Here is a 27008-nt window from a genome sequence, read left to right as displayed (position 1 = left end):
CTTAACTGACTTGCCTGGTTAAATAAATAAAACACTAGGTCAAGTGAATTGTCCAAACAGGTCAAATACAATGTTTAGAAATGTATGCTCTGATATTGCACTAAATTAACTCTTGTCGGAAAGCAGTCGAGGTTATGGTGTTAAAATATCCTGCCCCCAAGGGATTGACAGCACCAACCAATAAAAACACAGGAATGGGGGGGTGGGCAGCAAGACCAACATTCTTTGACGCAGGGAAGAGAGCGTCACAGACTTATCCAAACGCAAATCAAACTTTCACTGGCGTGCACGAGGATGATCTGAAGGAGTGCTTTCCGAAGTTTCAGATGGTCGGATTCTGAACGGAGGATGACAATGGAGACAACCGCAGTTGCTTTTTGGCACAAACTGGCTGTTTAACCTCGTTATTTAATTTCCATCCTGTCCAGCCAGTAAACGGTGGGGATGGAGCGCGCACTCAGCAACCCAAGCCCTCCTCTCAAAGTGATCCAGCACGAACCCATCAGCTTCGGCATCGACCAGATACTTAGTAGCGGTGCTGACTCAGAGAGCGGCCGGACCAGCAGTGGAGACGGTTACCTTTTGGGGAGCACGACCGGAAGGAGCGCAGCGTCCTACACCGCGCTGTCCATCTCCCTCTCGGGTATGATACCACAGTTAGAGGATCCTGGTTTGTACGGAGTGAAGTGCAGCCTGGGCAGCAGAGGAGTGATCCGGGTGCCCGCTCACAGACCGTTCACGGTCGATGGACCGCCGCATGTGGGGAGCGCTGTGCCCGGGTATGGAGGCCTGAGTTTCCCGTTGGTCGGTTATAGGTTCGCCAAGGACAGGTTTTCAGGTAACTTTCCGAAAAAAAATGTTCCCGGTTTCCCGTAATAGCAATTTTCAAAACATCTTAAAAACATATTATCTTACAATAAACGTGTAATAAGCTTTAAAAAAGTGAAAAGCTAAATAATAACGATAACGATACGGCAACAACAACAACAACAATAATACAGATTATGTGATCAATAAAATAACAAAGCATTTTGATAACCATTAATTCAATCTCCAACCCTTTACGCATTAAAACGTAAGAAAATGTAGTCTTCACCCACTTATGCAATTTTACTGAAATTGTAGCCTACTTCCTTATTTCTCTACATATTTAGCATATTTTAATGTTACAAGACGTGTGCTTGATAAAGTCAATTAATACTTATAGCAACGGAAACTACGTGTAAATATTGAATAGGCCTATACAAATAAAATGTGGACAAAAAACACAATTGCTACAATAATCAAATTGCATTGTAGAATCACCCAGAATAGCCTGCATTTCTTTATGCCTCCATGTGCATTCACTTCCAGTTTAGGATCTTCTAGCGCCAAGGACATGTGATAAATGATTATTTGTAGATGTATCTCATGCACGTTGTTGTTATTGGCCTAAATATATAGATTTTTAAATATAAGGATTTTATTTAACACTCAACAGTTTATACAATCTGATAAAGACATATGAAAACCTTCTCGCGAAGAGTAGTAAGCCATAGTGTGAATGTTAGGCAATAATGCTATTGATCTCAAATATAGGCCTATTCCATTTGTAATAGCCTGATTCGGCACCCAGAGCCGAACCCAACATGACGACTTCCTGTATTTACCATTTAATGTCATTGTTTGCTCACGCAGGGGAAAGCCTAACTGTAATATCCAGACAGAAATGATGGCTTTATCCCTAGAGAATAAACGATTAAAATCAGGTTAAAAATTGAATATTTGCAAATTGCAGATGGATGAGTCGACGTAGGCCCAAACAGAAACGCCCAGTTTTATGCAGGCGCCAAATCAACCAATACAATTCTCTTCTAACTCGGCTAATAATGAATATAACCGTGTTCTACTGAGGATTAGCCTATACTCCAGAATCTACGAACTGTACAACAACACAGTTGGAGTCTTTCCTACCACAGAGGACAAAACACCCATCACTCATCCACCGTGTGAACTCATCCTCCAGTCTGCTGTTCTGCTCCCTCCTTCAGCTCTCGTGCCATTCACGGTGACCCGGCGGATAGGTCATCCATACCAGAACCGCACACCGCCCAAACGGAAAAAGCCTCGGACATCCTTCTCCCGTGTGCAGATTTGTGAGTTGGAGAAGCGCTTCCACCGGCAGAAGTACCTCGCGAGCGCGGAGCGGGCCACCCTCGCCAAGAGCCTGAAGATGACAGACGCGCAGGTCAAGACCTGGTTCCAGAACCGCAGGACCAAGTGGAGGTCAGTTTATCAATTTGACAGTTTACATGTTTAGTCATACCTTAATTAAAATAAATGTCCATTGAAAATCTCAATGGATGATGTCTTCCTCGTGAGGAGAATGAGCTGGCCTATTAGCAGTCTACTCGCATGACGATGGTATATGCCCACACCGTTCTGTTGTTGGGGTACGCCCACACCATTCGTTGTTTCAGTATACCCACACCATTCAGTTGTTGGAGTAAGCCGACATCATTTCAACACAGAAAAGCTACTGCCTTTAAAAGGTGCTACACATAGGATTTTTGTTGTTGTTGGATTTTTGCATTGTAATTTCAGGAAATGTCCGTATTAAATCTGCAGTAATAGTGAAATGAAAGTGTTTCATAGTCACTATCATTTCACTATTAGCAACATATCTATCATGAACATTTTCTGAAATTATACTAAACAAAAATATAAACACAACAGGTAAAGGGTTGGTCCTATTTCATGAACTGAAATAAAAGATCCCAGAAATCCTCCTCGTGCACAAAAAGGTTATTTCTTTCAAAAGTTGTGTGCAAATTTGTTTACATCCCTGTTAGTGAGCATTTCTCCTTTGCCAAGATAATCCATCCAACTGACAGGTGTGGCATATCAAGAAGCTGATTAAACAGTATGATCATTACACAGATGCACCTTGTGCTGGGGGACAATAAAAGGCCACTAAAATGTGCAGTATTATCACACAAGTTGTGAGGGAGCGTGCAATTGACATGCTGACTGCAGGAATGTCCACCAGAGCTGTTACCAGGTAATTTAATATACATTTCTCTACCATAAGCCACCTCCAAAGTCATTTTAGAGAATTTGGCAGTACATCCAACTGGCCTCACAACCACAGACCACATGTAAGCACACCAGCCCAGGACCTCTACATATGGCCACTTCACCTGCAAGATTGACTGAGACCTGCCACTCGGACAGCTGATGAAACTGTGGGTTTACACAAGCGAAGAATTCTGCACAAACTCAGAAATCGTCTCAGGGAAGCTCATCTGCGTGCTCGTTGTTCCCACCAGGGTCTTGACCTGACTGCAGTTTGGCATCATAACCGACTTAAGTGGGCAAATACTCACCTTTGATGGCCACTTGCACGCTGGAGAAGTGTGCTCTTCATGGATGAATCCTGGCAGATGGCAGACAGCGTGTATGGCGTTGTGTGGGCGAGCGGTTTGTTATTCACAACATTGACATCCGAGTGCCCCATGGTGGTGGTGGGGTTATGGTATGGGCAGGCATAAGCAACGGAAAACAAACACAATTGCATTTTATTAAAGGTCATTTTAATGCAGAGAAACCGTGACGAGATCCAGAGGCCCGTTGTCGTGCTGTTCACCCACCGTCATCACCACACGTTTCAGCAGGACATCATGTTGCAAGGATCTGTACACAATTCCTGGAAGATGAAAATGTCACAGTTTTTCAAAGGCCTGCATACTCACCAGACATGTCACCCATTGGGCATGTTTGGGATGCTCTGGATCCACGTGTACGACAGCGTGTTCCAGTTCCCGCCAATATCCAGCAACTTTGCACAGCCAATGAATAGAGGAGTGGGACAAGATTACACAGGCCAAAATCAACAGCCTGATCAACTCTATGTGAAGGAGATGTGTCGAGCTGCATGAGCCAAACGGTGGTCACACCAGATACTGACTGGTTTTCTGATTCACGTCACTACTTCTTTTTTACGGTATCTGTGACCAACAGATGCATATCTATATTCCCAGTCATGTGAAATCCATAGATTAGGACCTAAATAATTTATTTCAATTGACTGATTTCCTTATATGAACTGTAACAGTAAGATCTTTGAAATGATTGTGTTTATATGGTTGTTCAGTATACAATGCAGACATGTAAAAGAATATCTTGTCTGTAGCGCATTTCACCAGTGATGTAAAGTACTTACATTACCGTTTCAACGTTTGGACTCACTTAGAAATGTCCTTGTTTTTGAAAGGAAATCACTTTTTTTTTGTCCATTAAAATAACATCAAATTGATCAGAAATACAGTGGAGACATTGTTAATGTTGTAAATGACTATTGTAGCTGGAAATGGAAGATTTTTTATGGAATATCTAATTGATCAATTACATAGGCATACAGAGAACCATTATCAGCAACCATCACTCCTGTGTTCCAATGTTAGCTAGTCCAAGTTTATAATTTTAAAAGGCTAATTGATCATTAGAAACCCAGTTTGCGATTATGTGAGCAGTTTGATTGCTTCTTTAATCAGGGCAACAATTTTCAGCTGTGCTAACATAATTGCAAAAGCGTTTTCTAATGATCAATTAGCCTTTTAAAGTGATAAACTTGGATTAGCTAACACAACGTGCCATTGGAACACAGGAGTGATGGTTGCTGATAATGGGCCTCTGTACACCTATGCAGATAATCCATAAAAAATTTGCCGTTTCCAGCTACAATAGTCTTTTATAACATTAACAATATCTACACTGTATTTCTGATCAATTTTGTTATTTTAATGGAACAAAAATGTGCTTTTCGTTCAAAAACAAGGACATTTCTAAGTGACCCCAATCTTTTGAACGGTAGTGTAGTTAAAAATACTTCAAAGGACTAATTAAGTCATTTTGGGGGGTATCTGTACATTACTGTACTATTTATATTTTTGACAACTTCATACTTTTACTTCACTGCATTGCTAAAGAATATTATGTACTTTTTACTCCATACATTTTCCCTCTTCACTCAAAAGTACTTGTTAACTTTTTGAATGCTTAGCAGGAGAAGACAATTGTCTAATTCACGCTTATCAAGATAACATCCCTGGTCATCCCTACTGCCTCTGATCTGGCGGACTCACTAAACACATGCTTTGTTTGAGAATTATGTCTGATGGTTGCTGCGTGCCCCTGGCTATCCGTAATGAAAAAAAATGAAAAATGGTGCCGTCTGGTTTGCTTAATATAAGGAATTTGAAATGATTTTCATACCTAAGTATATTTAAACCCAAATACTCTTTAGACATTTACTCAAGTAGGAATTTACACGGTGACTTTCATTTTTACTTGAGTCATTTTCGATTAATGCATGTTTACTTTTACTCAAGTATGACAATTAGGCACTTTTTCAACCACTGCCTTTAACATATACATAATGAAACATGTTTGGGAGGAAAACTATTTCAGTCACATTGTAATTAATTATAGATACTATTTCATGGAAATCTGGAAACACTGTTACTTTAAGTCTTAATCTCGTTCACCAGTCACCAGAAAGACACTTCTGCTCATGCCCAATTAGTCTGGGGACAAGGTTAGTTTTAAACTATAGGCCTGAATTGAGACTGTTGAGACTAATTGTTTTCTGGTAGTGTGAAAGGTGCGACACGGGATTTTTGCAGTGCCTTCAGAAATTATTCACAAAGTGGGGTTAAAATTAATTTAATTGTAATTTTTTATCAATGATCTACACAAAATACTCTGTCATGTGAAAGTGGAAGAAACATTTCAACATTTGCCAAAAAAGTATTAAAAATAAAAGACTAATTTATCTTGATTAGATAAGTATTCAACCCCCATGTTAGAATCACATTTGGCAGCGATTACAGCTGTGAGTCTTACTGCTTGACTGAGGGACCTTACAGCTGCTTGCACTGTATGTGTGGGGTACAGAGATGATGTAGTCATTGAAAAATCACGTTAAACACTATTCCATGCAACTTATTATGTGACTTGTTAATAAGCAAATGTTTGCTCCTGAACGTATTTAGGCTTGCCATAAAAAATGGGTTGAATATTTATTGACTCAAGACATATCAGCTTTTCATTTTTTATACATTTGTAAAAATGTAAAAAACATAATTTCACGTTGACATTCTGGGGTATTGTGTGTAGGCCAGTGACAAACAAAATCGCAATTTAATCCATTTTAATTTCAGGCTGTAACACAACGAAATGTGGAAAAAGTCAAGGGGTGTGAATACTTTCTGTAGGCACTGTATAATTGCTGATGATTTTAAACTATAGGTCTTGAGTCAATAACTATTCAACCCATTTTTTATGGCAAGCCTAAGTAAGGTCTGGAGTAAACATTTTTATTTATTTTTATGACTCATTGCAGGTAAGAAAACAAAGGTCCGTGGGCGTGGTGTAGAATTTGTCAGAATTAAGGATCCAGGGTAGCCAGGCAAGCTGTCAGCATGGCCACTGCTCTTTAAATATGTCAATCATTGCTTCAAGTCACACCCTGCCACACCCACCAAATGGAGCAAATGTACCTCAAAGTCTGCTCAACAATGCTGAAGAAACCTTTGGTGAAACATGTTGTTCATTTCAAACCATTATGCAACATAGCGAACGTTCAATCGAACTGAACAGCTAGCTGGTAGATCCCTAATTCCTCTGCCCAAAAAATGATTGGATTATCCTGTAGGCCTACCAGAATAAGTCAGGAGAAAACAGGATGGTAAAATCAGCCCAAGTGTCACACTTGCTCCCGCTTCCCCTCTCTGGCGCTCGAGGGCGCCAGGCTGCACTTCATTACGCACACCTGTCACCATCATTACTCGCATCTGCACTCATTAGACTCACCTGGACTCCTTCACTTTGTTGATTGCCCCTCTATATCTGTCTGTTCCTCAGTTGGTTCCCCGTGTCAGCATTATTGTCGTCATGTTGTTTTATTCCACCGTCCAGGATCTGTTCTTGTTTTGTTTGATGTCTGTTTTCCATTAAATGTTCACTCCCTGTACTTGCGTCTCGTCTCCAGCATCGGTCCTTACAGAATGCTGACACCAATATTTGAGGGAGTTCTTGTTTTTGGTTTTTGGTGGTGACGTCGGATCCGGGTGCCAACGCTGATGGAACCAGGGGTGCCTCAGCTGGCTCGTCGGGCTCGAAAGGTTGGCTCGAAAGGTTTCCTTGCCTCGGTTGGCTTGGCAGGCTCCCATCCCACGTCATGCCTCCGCTGGCTCATCAGGCTCCCACGCCTCATCCGGCTCGGCAGGCTCCCACGTTTCAGCTGGATCGTTAGGCTCCCACGTCTCAGCCGGCTCGTCGGGCTTCCACTCCTAAGCCTCGGCCCGGCCTGTCAGGCACGCCTAGGTGGGATGCCGGGTGGGGCCTCTGTGGGGGGAGGGAGGGGGGGGATACTGTCACACCTTCTCCCCCTTCTCCCCTCTCTGAGCTTGAGGGAGCCAGGCTGCCCTTCATTACGCACACCTGTCACCATCATTACGTGCATCTGCTCTAATTGGACTCACCTGGACTCCTTCATGTTTGTTGATTCTATATCTGTCTGTTCCTCAGTTGGTTCCCCGTGTCAGCATTATTGCCATCATGTCATTTCATTGCCCCGTCCAGGATCTGTTCTTGTTTTGTTTGATGTCTGTTGTCCATTAAATGTTCACTCCCTGTACTTGCTTCTTGTCTCCAGCGTCAGTCCTCACACCAAGTCTGTTTGGCCTAGACCTAAAGTTTATCAAGTCATCTGCAATTATACAGTGCCTTCAGAAAAATGAAGCTGTAGGCCTAGATGCCTAAGGAAAGTTGAGATGGTATATAAACGTCCACTAGGCTACATAAGTTTGACCATTGGTGAATTTCAACATATTAGAAGTATTCTATGTTCACAATTAGATTGTAAGCAAGTAGGCCTGATCTCTCCCTTTCTCTGTTTTAGGAGACAGACAGCAGAGGAGCGGGAGGCTGAGCATCAACAGGCCAATCGGCTGATTCTACAGCTGCAGGCCGACGCCCTCCACAAGTCCTTTAACGAATTAGCAGGCTTCGACCCGCTGTGCTCACATAACTCCTCCTTGTATGCCCTGCAGAACCTTCAGCCCTGGGCCGAGGAGAGGGAGTAGGAGGAACCTGCAGGCCTGGGCCGAGGAGAGGGAGTAGGAGGAACCTGCAGCCCTGGGCCGAGGAGAGGGAGTAGGAGGAACCTGCAGCCCTGGGACGAGGAGAGGGAGTAGGAGGAACCTGCAGGCCTGGGCCGAGGAGAGGGAGTAGGAGGAACCTGCAGCCCTGGGCACCTGCAGCCCTGGGCCGAGGAGAGGGAGTAGGAGGAACCTGCAGCCCTGGGCCGAGGAGAGGGAGTAGGAGGAACCTGCAGCCCTGGGCCGAGGAGAGGGCAGCCCTAGGAGGAACCTGCACCTGCAGCCCTGGGCCGAGGAGAGGAGTAGGAGGAACCTGCAGCCCTGGGCCGAGGAGAGGGAGGAGGAACCTGCAGCCCTGGGCCGAGGAGAGGGAGTAGGAGGAACCTGCAGCCCTGGGCGAGGACCTGAGAGGGAGTAGGAGGAACCTGCAGCCCTGGGCCGAGGAGAGGGAGTAGGAGGAACCTGCAGCCCTGGGCCGATGAGAGGGAGTAGGAGGAACCTGCAGCCCTGGGAACCGAGCCCTGGGCCGAGGAGAGGGAGTAGGAGGAACCTGCAGCCCTGGGCCGAGGAGAGGGAGTAGGAGGAACCTGCAGCCCTGGGCCGAGGAGAGGGAGTAGGAGGAACCTGCAGCCCTGGGCCGAGGAGAGGGAGTAGGAGGAACCTGCAGCCCTGGGCCGAGGAGAGGGAGTAGGAGGAACCTGCAGCCCTGGGCCGAGGAGAGGGAGTAGGAGGAACCTGCAGCCCTGGGCCGATGAGAGGAATTGAATGATTTGACCCTAGCTCAGTTGGTAGTGGCAAAGTGGAGATTATGGACAGTGTGTGATGCCCCTTTGAGACTGTGTGGAGACAAGGTGCCGGATAGCCCTAATACTACACCCAACCCCTCATCCTTAGACCTAGATAGGGCTCAATCTATCTACACTACCCAAGCACACTTACAGGTGTTTTGACCCCTATCTGGCCTTATTTTACATCCCACACTGTGGCCGTGTTCGAGAGCGTCAAATCCATGGTGCATTGTGGGTAAAGGGTTACTGACTGACTGATCTACAGATAAGAATGAGTAGTTGCTTATGATGCAAGGTGATTTGTAGATCTGTCAGCACTGTCGGCAGCAACGTGGAACAAGCTCTATGGCTAAAGACAGATTGTAGACTCAAGTGACAGGGAACTGAGGGAAGGACAAGAGGAGGCACGTGTGAGAGGTAGAGGGGTATAGAAGAGAGGGAGGAAGTGGAGAGGTGGAAGAATGATGCATGCAATGTCGGTAAAGTGTGAAACTAAAACATCCTCAAATGTTCCATTTGTGACTCATTTCCTATGAGGATGTGGGTGTAAATGTATCGTCATTTGTACTTGGGATGTAGATATGTAAATGCCGATATACACTCTTCACTTGAGCACCCTTCATTTGTTGCCTGTGATGTTACAGACACGGATGGAAAGCTTTGTTTTACTCAAAGAAGAAATATCAAACGTCACCATTTTTTTCAGAGAAGTTTGTTAAATATCATTTTGCACCACATTTGAATACACTGATGTTTTCTGTGAGGTAACTGTGAGGAAAGGGATTTTGTATTTTCTTGTCAGTAAGTCTTCACATTGATGAGGCTATTGTCATCTGTCATGGCTTTATTCCTGTATTCTCAGTGACAAGGTCTCTTTCTCTCTCTCTCTCTGGTCACAGTGAGTGGTTGGGTATTGTCTTGAGAGATGTTACTGTTCAGTCGTAATATCCCACATAAGAATACACTTCAAAATGGGACTTGCAATAACTTCCTACCACTGTATATGTCTATCATAGGCCACATAACATCCAATCCAGGCCCTGTGGGCGGGATGTCGTCTGGCCATGACTTAGATTGACAGACAAAGAGACCAACCACGACACAGATGAAAAGAGCTCATTGCAGACAGAAAGATAGAAGCCAAAAACACTATGACACAAGTCACCACAACACCAAAACCATTGAATAACACTAACACACATTCTGTAGGAGATCTGCATTTAGCAGGGTTAGGACTGACTTGGTTCAAATGCATTTTTCTTAAAGGTCAAATACCAATCAGATGAATTCTACAGATGAAAATGTATTGATTATGTATTTGTTATTTGGTAGTCGATTGAGGATTCAATCCAAGGTATGTGTGTATGCCTTAATCTTTGTGTGTGTTTGTCAGTAGGTACACTAACAGGTGTGATATACACTCTCAGAGAGATCAGTAACCATAACAACATCAACAGAACAAGACAGAGAGGACTAGGGTGAAAGGTTACAGAGTCACAGGAAGTTCAAAAACAGGTACAGGGGTCAGAGGTCAATGGCAAGGGTCATAACCCAGCCCGTTGATGGTCACTGCCATGGTAACATGATCGTGAGACACTGTGCCACACGACTGGTGTGTATAGCTGTTGTTGGGCAGCCGGTGTTGAGTACCTCTCGTAACCATGGTGACAACAAAGTTTATTTGTGCCTCTTTTTTCCATTAAATGGCGGGCTGCTTTTCCTTCTCACAGCTCAAGCATCTCTTCCAATTCCTCCCGGTCTTTCTTTCTCTGTGTCTTTTCTCTCCTTTTCTCTGTGTGGTCTATATGACATTTTTGAAGAGCTGCAGGGACCTCATGATGTTTTCGTCCTAAGAAAAGAAAGTATGGAAAAAAGGAGAGCTGATTTAATATCAGGTGGATAAAATGATACCTCTGAACTTGCAGTTCTCATAACCACCACGAGGGGGCAACAAAAGCAGAGGAGAATATAGCAAGGGACAGCAATGTGAACAGCAGAGAGTACAGAAAGCAAGACACCTCACATGCTTGTTTTTTCTGGTTGGGGCAGGGTTTGCGGGGAAAGAGGGAGGAAGGGAGTTTAGTCAACCAAAACCAGCTGCTATCACAGTGATGCCTATGCTAAGCTACGGACCCTTGGACTTAACACCTCCCTCTGCAACTGGATCCTGGACTTCCAGACAGGCCGCCCCCAGGTGATAAGGGTAGGTAACAACACATCCGCAACGCTGATCCTCAACACAAGGGCCCCTCAGGGGTGCATGCTCAGTCCCCTCCTGAACTCCCTGTTCCCTCATGACTGCACTGCCAGGCACGACTCCAACACCATCATTACGTTTGTTGATGACACAACAGTGGTAGGCCTGATCACCGACAACGACGAGACAGCCTTTAGGGAGGAGGTCAGAGTCCTGGCCTTGTGGTGCCAGGACAACAAACTCTCCCGCAACGTGATCAAGACAAAGGAGATGATTGTGGACTGCAGGAAAAGGAGGAGAGAGCACGCCCCCAACCTGTAGTGGAGCAGGTTGAGAGCTTCAAGTTCCTTGGTGTCCACATCACCAACAAACTATTATGGTCCAAGCACACCAAGACAGTCGTGAAGATGGCACGACAAAACCTATTCCCCCTCAGGAGACTGAAATTATTTGTCATGGGTCCTCAGATCCTCAAAAGGTTCTACAGCTGTACCATTGAGAGCATCCTGACTGGTTGCATCACTGCCTGGTATGGCAACTGCTCAGCCTCCGACCGCAAGGCACTACAGAGGGTAGTGCGTACAGCCCAGTACATCACTGGGGCTAAGCTTCCTGCCATCCAGGACCTCTATACCAGGTGGTGTCAGAGGAAGGCCCTAAAAATGGTCAGACTCCAGCCACTCAGTGACAGACTGTTCTCTCTGCTACCGCACGGCAAGTGGAACCAGAGCGCCAAGTCTAGGTGCAAGAGGTTTCTAAACAGCTTCTACCCCCAAGCCATAAGACTCCTGAACATCTAATCAAATGACTACCCAGACTATTTGCGTTGCTACTCTCTGTTTATTATCTATGCATAGTCATTTTAACTCTACCTACATGTATATATTACATCAATTACCCTGACTAACCGGTGCCCCCGCACATTGGACTATGTACCGGTACCCCCTGTATGTAGCCTCACTATTGTTATTTTACTGCTGCTGTTTAATTATTTGTTACTTAGATTTTTTTAAATGTTATTTTTTTGGGGGGGGTTCTTAAAACTGCACTGTTGGTTAAGGGCTTGTAAGTAAACATTTCACTGTAAGGTCTACATCTGTTGTGGTGACAAATACAGTTTGATTTCATTTGATTTGATGGGAGAGCCATAGGGTTTGACCGAATATTGTGGATTTCTCCCCAACACAGTGACTGGAGTAATTTTTGAGTGACTTTATGACAAGCCGAAAGAGTTTTGAGCATTCTGAGCCCGAACGGTTTCCATGACATTTTCCAGTCTGTGACATCTTCATTCTAAGTCTTTGGTGGACCGACTGAAGAAGTTAAAAAGGTTGAAGGTGAAGACCTACAGAAGGGGCAAATAGAAAATAATATTATACCTCATAAAATAACCCCAAAGTCACTGCTGTGTACTTCTAAACTATAAAACTACACAACAGTGTTTGGAACAATAATTGATTATCTGCCTAGCAGCTACCTAGTTCTAATCTGATTGGTCAGATGTTTGTTGTTGACATAGAGATGGTAGATGGTTGGAAGCGAACCGAAAGTGGCTGAGTTGACTCATGGCTCATTGAATTTGATCCAACCAAAACCCTCAAACTACAGTAAAAGACAAGAATAAGTGGGTGGAACATTGCTGATTGTAGAAATGTAGAGAATGTTTACCTCCTGGCAAGACAGAATGAACTCATCCAGAGTGACTACTCCATCTCTGTTCTTGTCCATCTTCTGGAAGAAGGCATCCACATGTTGTTTGGGAGTGTCTGTCTTCAGGGCAGGGTAGGTGTACTTCCCCATCATGTCATATATCGCCCTGACGATGTCTGTCATCTCCTGTAAAACACACACAAAAAATACACAAAACCGCAGCATATGAAGCAAAATATATGCAATAATATTTGCCTGTCGTTGTTAAATGGTGAAATAACCACACGCAATATTTAAGTACACACACACACCTCCTTGTTGATGTAGCCATCTTTGTTGATGTCGTACAGGTTGAATGTCCACGTCAGTTTCTCCCTCACTGAACCCCTCAGCAGGGTGGACAACGCCATGATAAAGCCCTGGAGGAGGGAGAGAGTGACAGAATGAGACGGCGTATCAGGGAGAACAAGAAGACGAAGGATCCAGAATACAAAAAGGGTTAGTCATCTGATGATTGTGAGAAAGAGAGAGATCGGGGGAGGAGTAGAGAGACAGTAGAGGAATGTTTACCTCAAACTTGATGGATCCACTGTGTGCTGAGTCAAAGGCGTTGAACAGGTAGTGTGCGTAGGTACTGGCATCTGCAGAGCATTCGAGAGAAGAGATACACTATGTATACAAAGTATGTGGACACCCCTTCAAATTAGTGGATTCGGCTATTTCAGCCACACCCATCGCTGACAGGTGTATACAATTGAGCACACAGCCATGCAATCTCCATAGACAAACATTGGCAGTAGACTGGCCGTACTGAAGAGCTCAGTGATTTTCAATGTGGCAACATCATGTAATGTCACCTTTCCAACAAATCAGTTCGTCAAATCTCTGCCCTGCCAGAGCTTCCCCAGTCAACTGTAAGTGCTGTTATTGTGAAGTGTAAATGTCTAGGAGCAACAACGGCTCAGCAGCGAAGTGGTAGGCCACACAAGTTCACAGAACGGGACCGTTGAGTGCTGAAGCGCGTAGCGCGTAAAAATCGTCTGTCCTCAGTTGCAACACTCACTACTGAGTTCCAAACGGCCTCTGGAAGCAACATCAGCACAATAACTGTTAGTCAGTAGCTTCATGAAATCGGATTCCATGGCCAAGCAGCCACACACAAGCCTGAGATCACCATGAACAATGCCAAGCGTCGGCTGGAGTGGTGTAAAGCTCGCCGCCATTGGACTCAGCAGCAGTGGAAACGCATTCTCTGGAGTGATGAATCCCGCGTCACCGACTGGCAGTCCAACAGATGAATCTGGGTTTGGCGGATGCCAGGAGAACCCTACCTGCCCCAATGCAAAGTGCCAACTGTAAAGTTTGGTGGAGGAGGAATAATGGTCTGGGGCTGTTTTTAATGGTTTGGGCTAGGCCCATTAGCTCCACTTAAGGGAAATCTTAACGCTAGAGAATACAATAACAATGCCCCCATGGACAAAGCGAGGTTCTTACAGAAATGATTTGTCAACATCGGTGTGTAAGAACTTGACTGGCCTGCACAGAGCCCTGACCTCAACCCCATCTAACACCTGTGGGATGAATTGGAACGCTGACTGCGAGCCAGACCTAATCGCCCAACATCAGTGCCCGACCTCACTAAGGCTGTTGTGGCTGAATAGAAGCAAGTCCCCGGAGCAATGTTCCGACATCTAGTGGAAAGCCTTCCCAGAAGAGTGGAGGCTGTTATAGCAGCAAAGGGGGGACCAACTCCATTTTAATGCCCATGGTTTTGGAGTGAGATGTTGGACTAGCACGTGTCCACATACTTTTGATCATGTAATGTATGTGTTATCCTTTATGTGATCATAACACAAATCCACCGCACAACTCAACACCTTTTATAGGTTATGCACACACATACACAAACTCATTCCCTACCTCCATGGGGAAAGAACTGTGCGTATATCTGTTTGAAGGTGTCCTCATTCACCACCCCACTAGGGCACTCCTACGATGGAGAGAGAGGCAGAGGAAGACAGAGAAAATAGGGAGAAAAGAGCGAGATCAGCCATAGAGAGAGTGACGGACACTAATTGATGAAGTAATGGAGAAATGGAGTGACACAGAGTGACTACATACGTTTTTGAAGCCTCGGTAGAGCACTTGCAGCTCTTGCTTGCTGAAGTTGGTCTGAGCCTCTAGTTTATCCAGCCCTTCTGGCCGATGACACACAATGCTCAACTCAAAATCATCATCTATTTTATCTAGGGAGAGACAGAGCATCAATATCATCCGAGGGAATTTACACAAAATGTTGCATTTTCATCAGCTATAGAAATGAGTAATACTGTATGTAGGGAGAGAGAAGAGAGGAAATAATAGCACAGAGAGGAGATGGATCTCAGAGAGAGAGTGAGAGAGAGGTCATTGTAGAAATCCCTGTGTTCCTCCACCTCAGTCACCTGACCGAGTCACTGTTCAATGATACTGTACACTCTTAGAAAAAAAGCTGCTATCTAGACTCTAAAATGGTTTTTCAGCTGTCCCCATAGGAGGACCCTTTGAAGAACCACTTTTGGTTCCAGGTAGAACCCTTTTAGGTAACCTGGAACCAAAAAGGGTTCTCAAATGGGGACAGCCGTAGAACCCTTTTAGGTAACCTGGAACCAAAAAGGGTTCTCCTATGGGGACAGCCGTAGAACCCTTTTAGGTAACCTGGAACCCAAAAGGGTTCTCCTATGGGGACAGCCGTAGAACCCTTTTGGAACCTTTCTCTCTAAGAATGAACAGTCATACAAAACCAGCCTTACACACAGGTAATGGTAGTACACTTTGCCTCCTCTCTCTCAATACTCATGGCAATCTTCATTCATATGGAAAAGGTTCACTATGCAGAACATCGGAGAGACCCTTTAAGCTCAGCAGTGGTAACATGCCAGGTGACTATCTGGGTTGAAAATCCTGGCTAACCCCCAGTGGTAACTAATCAGCCTTAATGTGGATAACCCCCAGTGGTAACTACTCACCATCAATGTGGATAACCCCCAGTGGTAACTACTCAGCCTCAATGTGGATAACCCCCAGTGGTAACTACTCAGCCTCAATGTGGATAACCCCCAATGGTAACTACTCAGCCTCAATGTGGATAACCCCCAGTGGTAACTAATAAGCCTTAATGTGGATTACCCCTAGTGGTAACTAATGAGCCTCAACGTGGATAACCCCCATGGTAACTACTCAGCCTCAATGTGGATAACCCCCAATGGTAACTACTCAGCCTCAATGTGGATTACCCCCAGTGGTAACTAATCAGCCTTAATGTGGATTACCCCTAGTGGTAACTACTCACCATCAACGTGGATAACCCCCAATGGTAACTAATCAGCCTTAATGTGGATTACCCCTAGTGGTAACTACTCACCATCAACGTGGATAACCCCCAATGGTAACTAATCAGCCTTAATGTGGATAACCCCCAGTGGTAACTACTCAGCCTCAATGTGGATTACCCCTAGTGGTAACTACTCACCATCAATGTGGATAACCCCCAGTGGTAACTAATCAGCCTTAATGTGGATAACCCCCAGTGGTAACTACTCACCATCAATGTGGATAACCCCCAATGGTAACTACTCACCATCAATGTGGATAACCCCCAGTGGTAACTACTGAGCCTCAACCAGTGGTAACCAATGTGGATAACCCCCAGTGGTAACTACTCACCATCAATGTGGATAACCCCCATCAACGTGGATAACCCCCAGTGGTAACTACTCACCATCAATGTGGATAACCCCAGTGGTAACTACTCAGCCTCAATGTGGATAACCCCAGTGGTACTCAGCCTCAATGTGGATAACCCCCATGTGGTAACTACTCAGCCTCAATGTGGATAACCCCCATGGTAACTAATCAGCCTCAATGTGGATAACCCCTAGTGGTAACTACTGAGCCTCAACGTGGATAACCAACAGTGGTAACTACTCAGCCTCAACGTGGATAACCCCCAGTGGATAACAGTGGTAACTCACCAGCGTGGATAACCCCCAGTGGTAACTACTCACCATCAACGTGGATAACCCCCAGTGGTAACTACTCAGCCTCAATGTGGATAACCCCATCAACGTGGATAACCCCTAGTGGTAACTACTGAGCCTTAATGTGGATAACCCCAGTGGTAACTAGCCTGACGTGGATAACCCGTGGATAACCCCAGATAACCCCCAGTGGTAACTACTAACTCAACGTGGATAACCCCAGTGGTAACTACTCAACGTACTACCATCCTCAACGTGGATAACCCCCAGTGGTAACTACTGAGCCTCAACGTGGATAACCCCCAGTGGTAACTACTCAGCCTCAACGTGGATAACCCCCAGTGGTAACTACTAAGCCTCAACGTGGATAACCCCTCAATGTGGAGTGGTAACTACTCAACGTGGATAACCCCAGTGGTAACTACTCATCAACGTGGATAACCCCCAGTGGTAACGTGGATAACCCCCAGTGGTAACTACTCACCATCAACGTGGATAACCCCTAGTGGTAACTACTGAGCCTCAACGTGGATAACCCCCAGTGGTAACTACTCACCATCAACGTGGATAACCCCTAGTGGTAACTACTCAGCCTCAACGTGGATAACCCCCAGTGGTAACTACTCACCATCAACGTGGATAACCCCTCAGTGGTAACTACTGAGCCTGAGCCTCAACGTGGATAATATAATAATAATAATATAATATCATTCTATGTGTGTGTGTGTGTGTGTGTGTGTGTGTGTGTGTGTGTGTGTGTGTGTGTGTGTGTGTGTGTATTTTTCACTGTACAGCATAATGTAGCTGTGCTTAACTTGCCTGAAAGTAGCTTTGCTAAACTGTTGTTATATCCGTTCAACAATACCCAACAATGACACAAGTCATTGTCCCTCATGTAGACCAACCAGTCAGGCCCAATAGTTATTATTATTATCAATAAAATACATGCCACTATGAATCTAGTCAAATCTACTTGAAGTAATCACAATCTACCAGTAGAGGGAGACAGACAGTTTTGGTCATTGTGGTGTTCCTTTTCCCCTCTGTCAACATCTTGTATTCTCTTATATTGTCCTTATGGTGTTGTTTCCAGAACCTCACTGACCATGAGAAAGCAAACACTCCTGGAGTCATATCACCATTTTATTATTGAGTATATAATCCAGACTCTTTCTCTATTTTTTCTCTCCCTGTTTTCCTCTCTCCCTTTCTCACCTCTCCCCCTCTTCCCTCTATCCCTTTCCCCCTCTACCTCTCCCCCTCTGCCCCTCCTGTTCTCTTCCCTCTATCCCTTTCCCCCTCTTTCCTCTTCCCTCTATCCCTTTCCCCCTATATCCCCCCTCCCTCTCCTGACTCTTTCTCTAATCCCTTTCCCCCTCTCCCTCTCCCCCCTCTGCCCCTCCTGTTCTCTTCCCCTCTATCCCTTTCCCCTCTTTCTCTTCCCCTCTCCTCTCCTGTTCTCTCACTGACCATGAGAAAGCAAACACTCCCTCTGAGTCCCTTCCCCCCCTCCCTCTCCTGTTCTCTACCCTCTATCCCTTCCCCCTCCCTCTCCTGTTCTCTTCCCTCTATCCCTTTCCCCCTCCCTCTCCTGTTCTCTTCCCTCTGTCCCTTTCCCCCTCTATCCCCCCTCCCTCTCCTGTTCTCTTCCCTCTATCCCTTCCCCCTTCTCCCCCTCCCTCCTCTCCCTCTCCTGTTCTCTTCCCTCTCTCTCTCGTTCTACTCAAACTGATCCCTGCAATCCTTCCATATGAGACTCTCGTTTGCATAATCTGAGTTAGCCTAATCTGTTTCGTCCCCCAGCGACCAGCTGCCTCTCATTGGCCACTTATCAGTGAGGAACGCTCTCTATGAAACAGAACCACTATTCTGACATCACAACACTGAGCAGGTACATGGATCACACACACCCATATTACACACTATTACACCCACACCAATAGATGTACACAGCATTCCACCCACTCACAACCAGTGGAGATAAGATACTGCATTCTAAATTCCATTTGACTAAAGCAAATTTGCGACTTCAGGACACAGTGACACAAATTGACATACTATAACTAAACCTTCACTTTGCATGCCTTTGGGTCACCCTTCACTCACACCAATAATTCACTGGGAAATGTTAAGCAGTGTTACTGCTAATGTACATAATCACTGGCCTTTTGAAGGGCCCTCTAAGTCCAACACTGACAGACAGAGTGACATCTCCACATATTCTTAGGAAGTGCAAAAGAAACACATCCATAATTAAAAAGAGGCCGACACAAATTCAATGACTCAGAAAAGCAGACCCACACACACCATCGCACTAAATCTTACGCTAATGTCATGACACAGTCCGTGTGAAATGCATTAGAGTGCCGTTTGTCTGCTCATCCCCACGGACTAGAAGAGTCTGCTATCAACACACAGAAAAAAACACTGTAGTAGATAGTCAACTGAGGCTGCCGTCACAGGATGTCTTGGTTAATAGGCACTCTCACACCCTGCAATACTCTTTATGAGCGTTGGTGAGAGAAGGAATGTTCGTGGGGATGGGTGGGAGGGAAGGAAAGGAGGATGAGAGCAAAACGAGGGATGTGCAAGGGTTGGGTTGAGAGTGAGGAGAAAGATTATGAATCAGAGTGGGTGGGAGAAAAGAACGAAGAAGTGATAAAACCAGAAAGAAATGTGGAATGAGGAGGAGGGGGGAGCAAAAACAGAGAGGGAGGAGTGGAATTGGGGACAAGAAGGAGAGGATGACAGAAAGAGAGAGCGGGAGAGAGAGAGAAAGAGAGAGGGAGACAGGAGGAGACAGGAGGAGACAGAGCGAGATATGGAGAGAGAGCTAGAGAGAGAGCGGGAGAGAGAGAGAGACAGAAGGAGATGTGGAGAGAGATATGACAGAGAAAGGAAGACGAGAAAGGGTTTGGGAGACAGGAAGGCAGGAAAAGACAGGAAGGGACAGAAAAAATGAGCAAGGGAGAGAGGGAGAGTGGCAGGAAGCGAGAAGAGGAAGACAACATTGCTGCAGGGAGCCCGAGTAAGGGATGGAAGGATGGGGGCGGAGGAGAAGCAATGACACATTCACCAGAGAGAAAAAGCCATCAAAAGCTTCTGTCGGAGCTGGCTGTCATCAGCCCCATGTCACTAAGACCCTGTCAGACTGTTACAGAGAAGAGACACACACACACACTGTCACAGAGATAACATGCATCAGAAAACATCAGAGTTGGAAAGACCCAGATAGGATAACACACCTCCGTAGCACAGCTCTAATAAGGTCAAGCTAGGATACTAAATTTAACAAGGAACTATAACTGTAATCTGACGTTACCACTGGCCCTACACTCTTAGAAAAAAGGTGCTATCTAAAAGGGTTCTTCAGCTGCCCCAATAGGAGAATCCTTTGAAGAACTCATTTTGGTTCCTTTTTTTATATATACAGTTCAATTCAGAAGTTGACATACACTTAGGTTGGAGTCATTAAAACTCGTTTTCAACCACTCCACAAATTTCTTGTTAATTAACAAACTATTGTTTTGGCAAGTTGCTTAGGACACAGACAGATTATTTCACTTATAATTCACTGTATCACAATTCCAGAGGGTCAGAAGTTTACATACGTTAAGTTGACTGTGCCTTTAAACGGCTTGGAAAATTCCAGAAAATTATGTCATGGCTTTAGAAGCTTCTGATAGGCTCATTGACATCATTTGAGTCAATTGGAGTGTACCTGTGGATGTATTTCAAGGCCTACCTTCAAACTCAGTGCCTCTTTGCTTGACATCATGGGAGAATCAAAAGAAATCAGCTAAGACCTCCACAAGTCTGGTTCATCCTTGGGAGCAAATTCCCAATGCCTGAAGGTACCACATTTATCTGTGCAATCAACAGTACGCAAGTATAAACACAAAGGGACCACGCAGCCGTCATACCGCTCAGGAAGGAGACGCGTTCTGTCTCCTAGAGATGAACGTACTCTGGTGCGAAAAGTGCAAATCAATCCCAGAACAACAGCAAAGGACCTTGTGAAGATGATGGAGGAAACAAGTACAAAGGTATCTATATCCATATTAAAATGAGTATTATATCGACATAACCTGAAAGGTCACTCAGCAAGGAAGAAGCCACTGCTCCAAAACCGCCATAAAAAAGCCAGACTAAGGTTTGCAACTGCACATGGGGACAAAGATCGTACTTTTTGGAGAAATGTCCTCTGGTCTGACGAAACAAAAATAGAACTGTTTGACCATAATGACCATCGTTATGTTTGGAGGAAAAAGGAGGAGGCGTGCAAGCCGAAGCACGGGGGTGGCAGCATCATGTTGTGGGGGTGCTTTGCTGCAGGAGGGACCGGTGCACTTCACAAAATAGATGACATCATGAGGAAAGAAAATGATGTGGATATATTGAAGCAACATCTCAAGACATCAGTCAGGAAGTTAAAGCTTGGTCGCAAATGGGTCTTCCAAATGGACAATGACCCCAAGCATACTTCCAAAGTTGTGGCAAAATGGCTTAAGGACAACGAAGTCAAGGTATTGGAGTGGCCATCACAAAGCCCTGACCTCAATCCTATAGAAGATGTGTGGGCAGAACTGAAAAAGTGTGTGCAACAAGGAGGCATAAAAACCTGACTCAGTTACATCTGCTCTGTCAGGAGGAATGGGCCAAAATTCACCCAACTTATTGTGGGAAGGCTCGCCGAAACTTTTGACCCAAGTTAAACAATGTAAAGGCAATGCTACCAAATACTAATTTGAGTGTATGTAAACTTCTGACCCACTGGGAATGTGATGAAAGAAATAAACACTAAAATAAATAATTATGTCTACTATTATTCTGACATTTCACATTCTTAAAAAAAAGTGGTGATCCTAACGGACCTAAAACAGGGTATTTTTATTAATGTCAGGAATTGTGAAATGTCAGGAATTATTAAATGTCAGGAATTGTGAAAAACTGAGTTTAAATGAATTTGGCTAAGGTGTATGCAAACTTCCGACTTCAACTGTATATGCTGTATATGAAATACATTTTTTAAAGGAGAACCCTTTTTGGTTCCAGGTAGAACCCTTTCCACAAAGGGTTCTTCATGGAACCCAAAATAATTTGACCTGGAACCAAAAAAGGTTCTACCTGGAACCTTTTTTTCTAAAAGTGTAGCATACATCTTGATATGACAAGATAGATATGTAAGGAACAAGACAGATATTCAAAATGTTTGTTTTTGTCCATCATCAATCTACACACAATACCCCATAATGACAAAGCAAAAACAGGTTTGTAGAAATGTTTGAAAATGCATAAGTTAAATCAACTGAAATATCACATTTACATCTCTATCTGTCTTGTTCCTTCCTTAAAGCTGTAACGTAACAAAATGTGGAAAGCGTCAAGGGGTCCGAATAGTTTCTGAATGCACTGTATGTAAGAAACAAGACAGATATGGAAGGAACGAGACATATGGAAGGAATGAGACATATGGAAGGAACGAGACATATTGAAGGAACGACACAGATATGGAAGGAACGACACATATGGAAGGAACGAGACATATGGAAGGAACGAGACATATGGAAGGAACGAGACGGATATGGAAGGAACGAGACAGATATGGAAGGAACGAGACATATGGATGGAACGAGACGGATATGGAAGGAACGAGACAGATATGGAAGGAACGAGACAGATATGGAAGGAACGAGACAGATATGGAAGGAACGAGACAGATATGGAAGGAACGAGACAGATATGGAAGGAACGAGACGGATATGGAAGGAACGAGACGGATATGGAAGGAATATGGAAGAGACGGATATGGAAGGAACGAGACGGATATGGAAGGAACGAGACGGATATGGAAGGAACGAGACGGATATGGAAGGAACGAGACGGATATGGAAGGAACGAGACGGATATGGAAGGAACGAGACGGATATGGAAGGAACGAGACGGATATGGAAGGAACGAGACAGATATGGAAGGAACGAGACAGATATGGAAGGAACGAGACAGATATGGAAGGAACGAGACAGATATGGAAGGAACGAGACATATGGAAGGAACGAGACATATGGAAGGAACGAGACAGATATGGAAGGAACAGATATGGAAGGAGACAGATATGGAAGGAACGAGACAGTTAATGCAATGCAAACTATATTTAATAATTTATATTTAATGTCTTCATTATGTCAATATTTCATGATATAAAACATGATATGTTATCTAATGTGATTTAGATTACAATATGGAAATAACCCATGGAAAAATAATCAAAAGAGCAATATGCAAAATTGTGCAAATTTGCAATAAGCATGGATAACTTTGGAACCACCAATCTCATAACATCTCATTGACCCCCAAAACTGATATATTGTGTTGCCATGCCAACCGTGCTTCCAAGGGAACAGGCAAGATGGAAGAGAGTGTGTGAGCAGAGTGACAAATACCTTGTGTATGTTTCCCCTCCACTGATGTCTGCACATACACTTATGTACACACACACGCACACACACACGCACACGCACCACTCCTCTCACATCAAGCAAACACATGCACATAGACATTACCTTACACTAGAGCATGTATAGATCCTCTATGTCCTGATGACACTACCCTTCTCTCTAGAGTTATCACCCACACAATACCTCAGGTGTTATCTCTCTCTCACCCACACATTACCTCAGGTGTTACCTCTCTCTCACCCACACATTACCTCAGGTGTTACCTCTCTCATAGACATTACCTCAAGTGTTAACTCTCTCTCTCATCCACACATTACCTCAGGTGTTACCTCTCTCTCACCCACACAATACCTCAGGTGTTATCTCTCTCTCACCCACACATTACCTCAGGTGTTACCTCTCTCTCTCATCCACACATTACCTCAGGTGTTACCTCTCTCTCACCCACACATTACCTCAGGTGTTACCTCTCTCTCTCATCCACACATTACCTCAGGTGTTACCTCTCTCTCACCCACACAATACCTCAGGTGTTATCTCTCTCACCCACACATTACCTCAGGTGTTATCTCTCTCTCACCCACACATTACCTCAGGTGTTACCTCTCTCTCTCATCCACACATTACCTCAGGTGTTACCTCTCTCTCACCCACACATTACCTCAGGTGTTACCTCTCTCTCTCATCCACACATTACCTCAGGTGTTACCTCTCTCTCTCATCCACACATTACCTCAGGTGTTACCTCTCTCTCTCATCCACACATTACCTCAGGTGTTACCTCTCTCTCACCCACACATTACCTCAGGTGTTATCTCTCTCTCACCCACACATTACCTCAGGTGTTACCGCTCTCTCACCCACACATTACCTCAGGTGTTACCTCTCTCTCACTCACCCACACATTACCTCAGGTATTACCTCTCTCTCTCACCCACACATTACCTCAGGTGTTACCTCTCTCTCTCTCTCTCTCTCTCTCTCTCTCTCTCTCTCTCTCTCTCTCTCTCTCTCTCGAGACACATCTCTCTCTCTCTCTCTCTCTCAGATCTCTCTCTCTCTCTCTCTCTCTCTCTCTCTCTCTCTCTCTCTCTCTCTCTCTCTCTCACTCATTCAGGTGTTACCTCTCTCTCTCTCTCTCACCCACACATTACCTCAGGCGTTACCTCTCTCACCCACAGATTACCTCAGGTGTTACCTCTCTCTCTCTCTCTCACACACATCCACTGCACTCTCTCTCTCTCTCTCTCTCTCTCTCACCCACACAAATTATCTCAGGTGTTACCTCTCTCTCTCACCCACACATTACCTCAGGTGTTACTCTCTCTCGAGACATCTCTCTCTCTCACCCACACACATTACCTCAGGTGTTACCTCTCTCACTCACACATTACCTCAGGTGTTACCTCTCTCATAGACATTACCTCAAGTGTTAACTCACTCTCTCTCTCTCTCTCTCTCTCTCTCTCTCTCTCTCAGATCTCTCTCTCTCTCTCTCTCTCTCTTCTCTCTCTCTCTCTCTCTCTCTCTCTCTCTCTCTCTGGACATTACTCTCTCTCTCTCTCTCTCTCTCTCTCTCTCTCTCTCAAATTACCTCAGGTGTTACCTCTCTCTCTCACCCTCACATTACCTCAGGTGTTACCTCTCTCACCCACACATTACCTCAGGTGTTACCTCTCTCACCCACACATTACCTCAGGTGTTACCTCTCTCATAGACATTACCTCAAGTGTTAACTCTCTCTCTCTCACCCATGCATTCCTCAGGTGTTACCTCTCTCTCTCTCTCTCTCTCACACACACATTACCTCAGGTGTTACCTTTCTTTCTCATACATTACCTCAGGTGTTACCTCTCTCTCTCTCACACACATTACCTCAGGTGTTACCTTTCTTTCTCATACATTACCTCAGGTGTTACCTCTCTCTCTCACACACACATTACTACAGGTGTTACCTCTCTCTCTCACACACACATTACTACAGGTGTTACCTCTCTCTCTCACACACACATTACCTCAGGTGTTACCTTTCTTTCTCATACATTACTTCAGGTGTTACCTCTCTCTCTCACACACATTACCTCAGGTGTTACCTCTCGCTCACACACACATTATCCCAGTTGTTACCTCTCTCTCACACACACACACACATTCAACTGATGCTTCCATGGAATAGTGGCTTTATGATAATAATAATAATTATTATTATTATTATTATTATTATGTGTGTGTATGACATTGTATTGGTTGCATGTGTTGTTGATAGATGTAGGTTGTGTTGTTTTCATAAATGTGTGTATGTGAGTGCTAGCATCCTTTTTAAGTTGTGTGTGTGTGTGTGTGTGTGTGTGTGTGTGTGTGTGTGTGTGTGTGTGTGTGTGTGTGTGTGTGTGTGTGTGTGTGTGTGTGTGTGTGTGTATGTGTGTGGTGCACCTGTGTGTGTCCGTGTGTCTCACCTCTGGATGGCCTCCTCCTCTCCCCCTTGGTCCTCTCCCCCATGGTTAACGTGCCCACCACAGCGCCCATGTTGTCAGAGGTCTGTAACGTGTCTGACAGTTAGCTCTCACACTGCCTCCCTCACTCCCTCCCTCTCTCTGTCCCTCTTTCCACTCATCCTGTCATCTGACTCTGAATGGTTTAACTCAACGACGCCCCGCTATCTTTCTTTCGTTCTTTTACTCTCTCGATCTGTGGAGCCTCGAAGTTCCTCTCCCTCTGCTTCTCCCTCTCCTCTCTCCCCACTTCTCTCCTATCTCTCCCCCTCCTTCGTTTCTCACCTTCTCTCTCTCCCTATCTCTGTCTATCTCTCACATCTCTCCTTCTCTCTCCCTCTCCTCTTCTCTCTCCCTCTCCTCTTCTCTCTCCCTCTCCTCTCCTCTCTCCCTCTCCTCCTCTCCTCTTCTCTCTCATTATCTCTCTCTATATCTCCCTATATCTCTCATTCTCTCTCTCTATCGCCCTATATCTCCCTTTCGCCTTCTCTGACTCTCTCTCTCCCTCTCTCCTCTCTCACTATCTCTCCATAACTCTCCTTCTCTCTCCTTCTCCCCTTCTCTTTCCCTCTCATTCTCTCTTACCCTCTCTCCCTGTCTCTCCCTCTCTCCTCTCTCCCTTGCTCTCCTTCTCTCTCCTACTCTCTCCCCCATCTCTCCTTCTCTCTCTCCCTCTCTCTCTCCTTCTCTCTCTCTCCTTCTCTCTTTCTCTCTCCCTCTCTCCTTCTCTCTCCTCTCCCATTCTCTCTCTCTATCACCCTATATCTCCCTCGCACCTTCTTTCTCTCTCTCCCTCTCTCCCTCCTTCTCTATCCTTCTCCCTCATTCTTCTTCTCTCCCCTCCCCCCCCTCCCTCTCCCTAGCTCTCCTTCTCTCTCACTATCTCTGCCTCTTTCTCCCTCTCCCTCCTTCTCTCCACCTATCTCCTCTCACTCTCTCTCCTTCTCGCTCCCCCTCTCTCCTTCTCACTCCCCCTCTCTCCTTCTCCTTCTCTCTCCCTCCTCTCTCCCTCTCCCTCCCTCCTCTCTCTCTCTCTTTCCCTCTCTCTGCCTCACTCTCCCTCTTTCAGTCTCTCTTTCTCTCTCTCTCTCTCTCTCTCACTCCCTCATTCTCCTTTTCGCTCCCTCATTCTCCTTTTCGCTCCCTCATTCTCCTTTTCGCTCCCTCATTCTCCTTCACTCTCCCTCTCCTTTTTCCCTCGCTCTCTCTTTCGCCCTCCCTCTCCCTCCTCTCCCCCTATTTCATTCTCTCTCCCTCTCTCTT

General features: G+C 45.1%; 2 protein-coding genes across 4 annotated transcripts in view; one reads left to right on the top strand and one right to left on the bottom strand.

Annotated features, from left to right (window-relative positions):
* Nucleotides 1-405: 405 nt before the first annotated feature.
* Nucleotides 406-8126, top strand: LOC135545185 (T-cell leukemia homeobox protein 3-like). The gene is made up of 3 exons (XM_064972813.1): nucleotides 406-838; nucleotides 2031-2265; nucleotides 7943-8126. The coding sequence occupies exons 1-3, from the start codon at nucleotides 445-447 to the stop codon at nucleotides 8124-8126; spliced, it is 813 nt and encodes a 270-aa protein (XP_064828885.1). The 5' UTR covers nucleotides 406-444.
* Nucleotides 8127-9588: 1462 nt separating this feature from the next.
* Nucleotides 9589-27008, bottom strand: part of LOC135545765 (Kv channel-interacting protein 1-like) — a 37644-nt gene continuing 20224 nt past the window's right edge. The window contains exons 1-7 of one of the 3 annotated variants that reach the window (XM_064973613.1): nucleotides 25710-26090; nucleotides 14898-15022; nucleotides 14697-14766; nucleotides 13347-13417; nucleotides 13088-13195; nucleotides 12795-12962; nucleotides 9589-10778 (exon numbers count right to left, since the gene is read on the bottom strand). In XM_064973613.1, coding sequence (XP_064829685.1) covers nucleotides 10731-10778; nucleotides 12795-12962; nucleotides 13088-13195; nucleotides 13347-13417; nucleotides 14697-14766; nucleotides 14898-15022; nucleotides 25710-25779 — 660 coding nt within the window. In that variant the 5' untranslated portion in view covers nucleotides 25780-26090 and the 3' untranslated portion in view covers nucleotides 9589-10730. Of the gene's footprint in view, nucleotides 10779-12794; nucleotides 12963-13087; nucleotides 13196-13346; nucleotides 13418-14696; nucleotides 14767-14897; nucleotides 15023-25709; nucleotides 26091-27008 lie in introns of those variants that run through there. The other 2 variants (XM_064973612.1, XM_064973614.1) reach the window with 2 other exon arrangements.

Source organism: Oncorhynchus masou, chromosome 9, assembly GCF_036934945.1.
Source record: "Oncorhynchus masou masou isolate Uvic2021 chromosome 9, UVic_Omas_1.1, whole genome shotgun sequence".
NCBI classification, from domain to species: domain Eukaryota; kingdom Metazoa; phylum Chordata; class Actinopteri; order Salmoniformes; family Salmonidae; genus Oncorhynchus; species Oncorhynchus masou.
Note: the sequence above shows the minus strand (reverse complement) of the source record. Positions and strands in the feature narration are given on the sequence as shown.

What these genes read in the sequence shown, in the direction of transcription:
- LOC135545185 (XM_064972813.1), top strand. Translation starts at nt 445, where the DNA reads ATGGAGCGCGCACTCAGCAACCCAAGCCCTCCTCTCAAAGTGATCCAG. An exon ending in CGCCAAGGACAGGTTTTCAG is followed by an intron (nt 839 to 2,030) that starts GTAACTTTCCGA and finishes TCCCTCCTTCAG; the next exon opens with CTCTCGTGCCATTCACGGTG. An exon ending in AACCGCAGGACCAAGTGGAG is followed by an intron (nt 2,266 to 7,942) that starts GTCAGTTTATCA and finishes TCTCTGTTTTAG; the next exon opens with GAGACAGACAGCAGAGGAGC.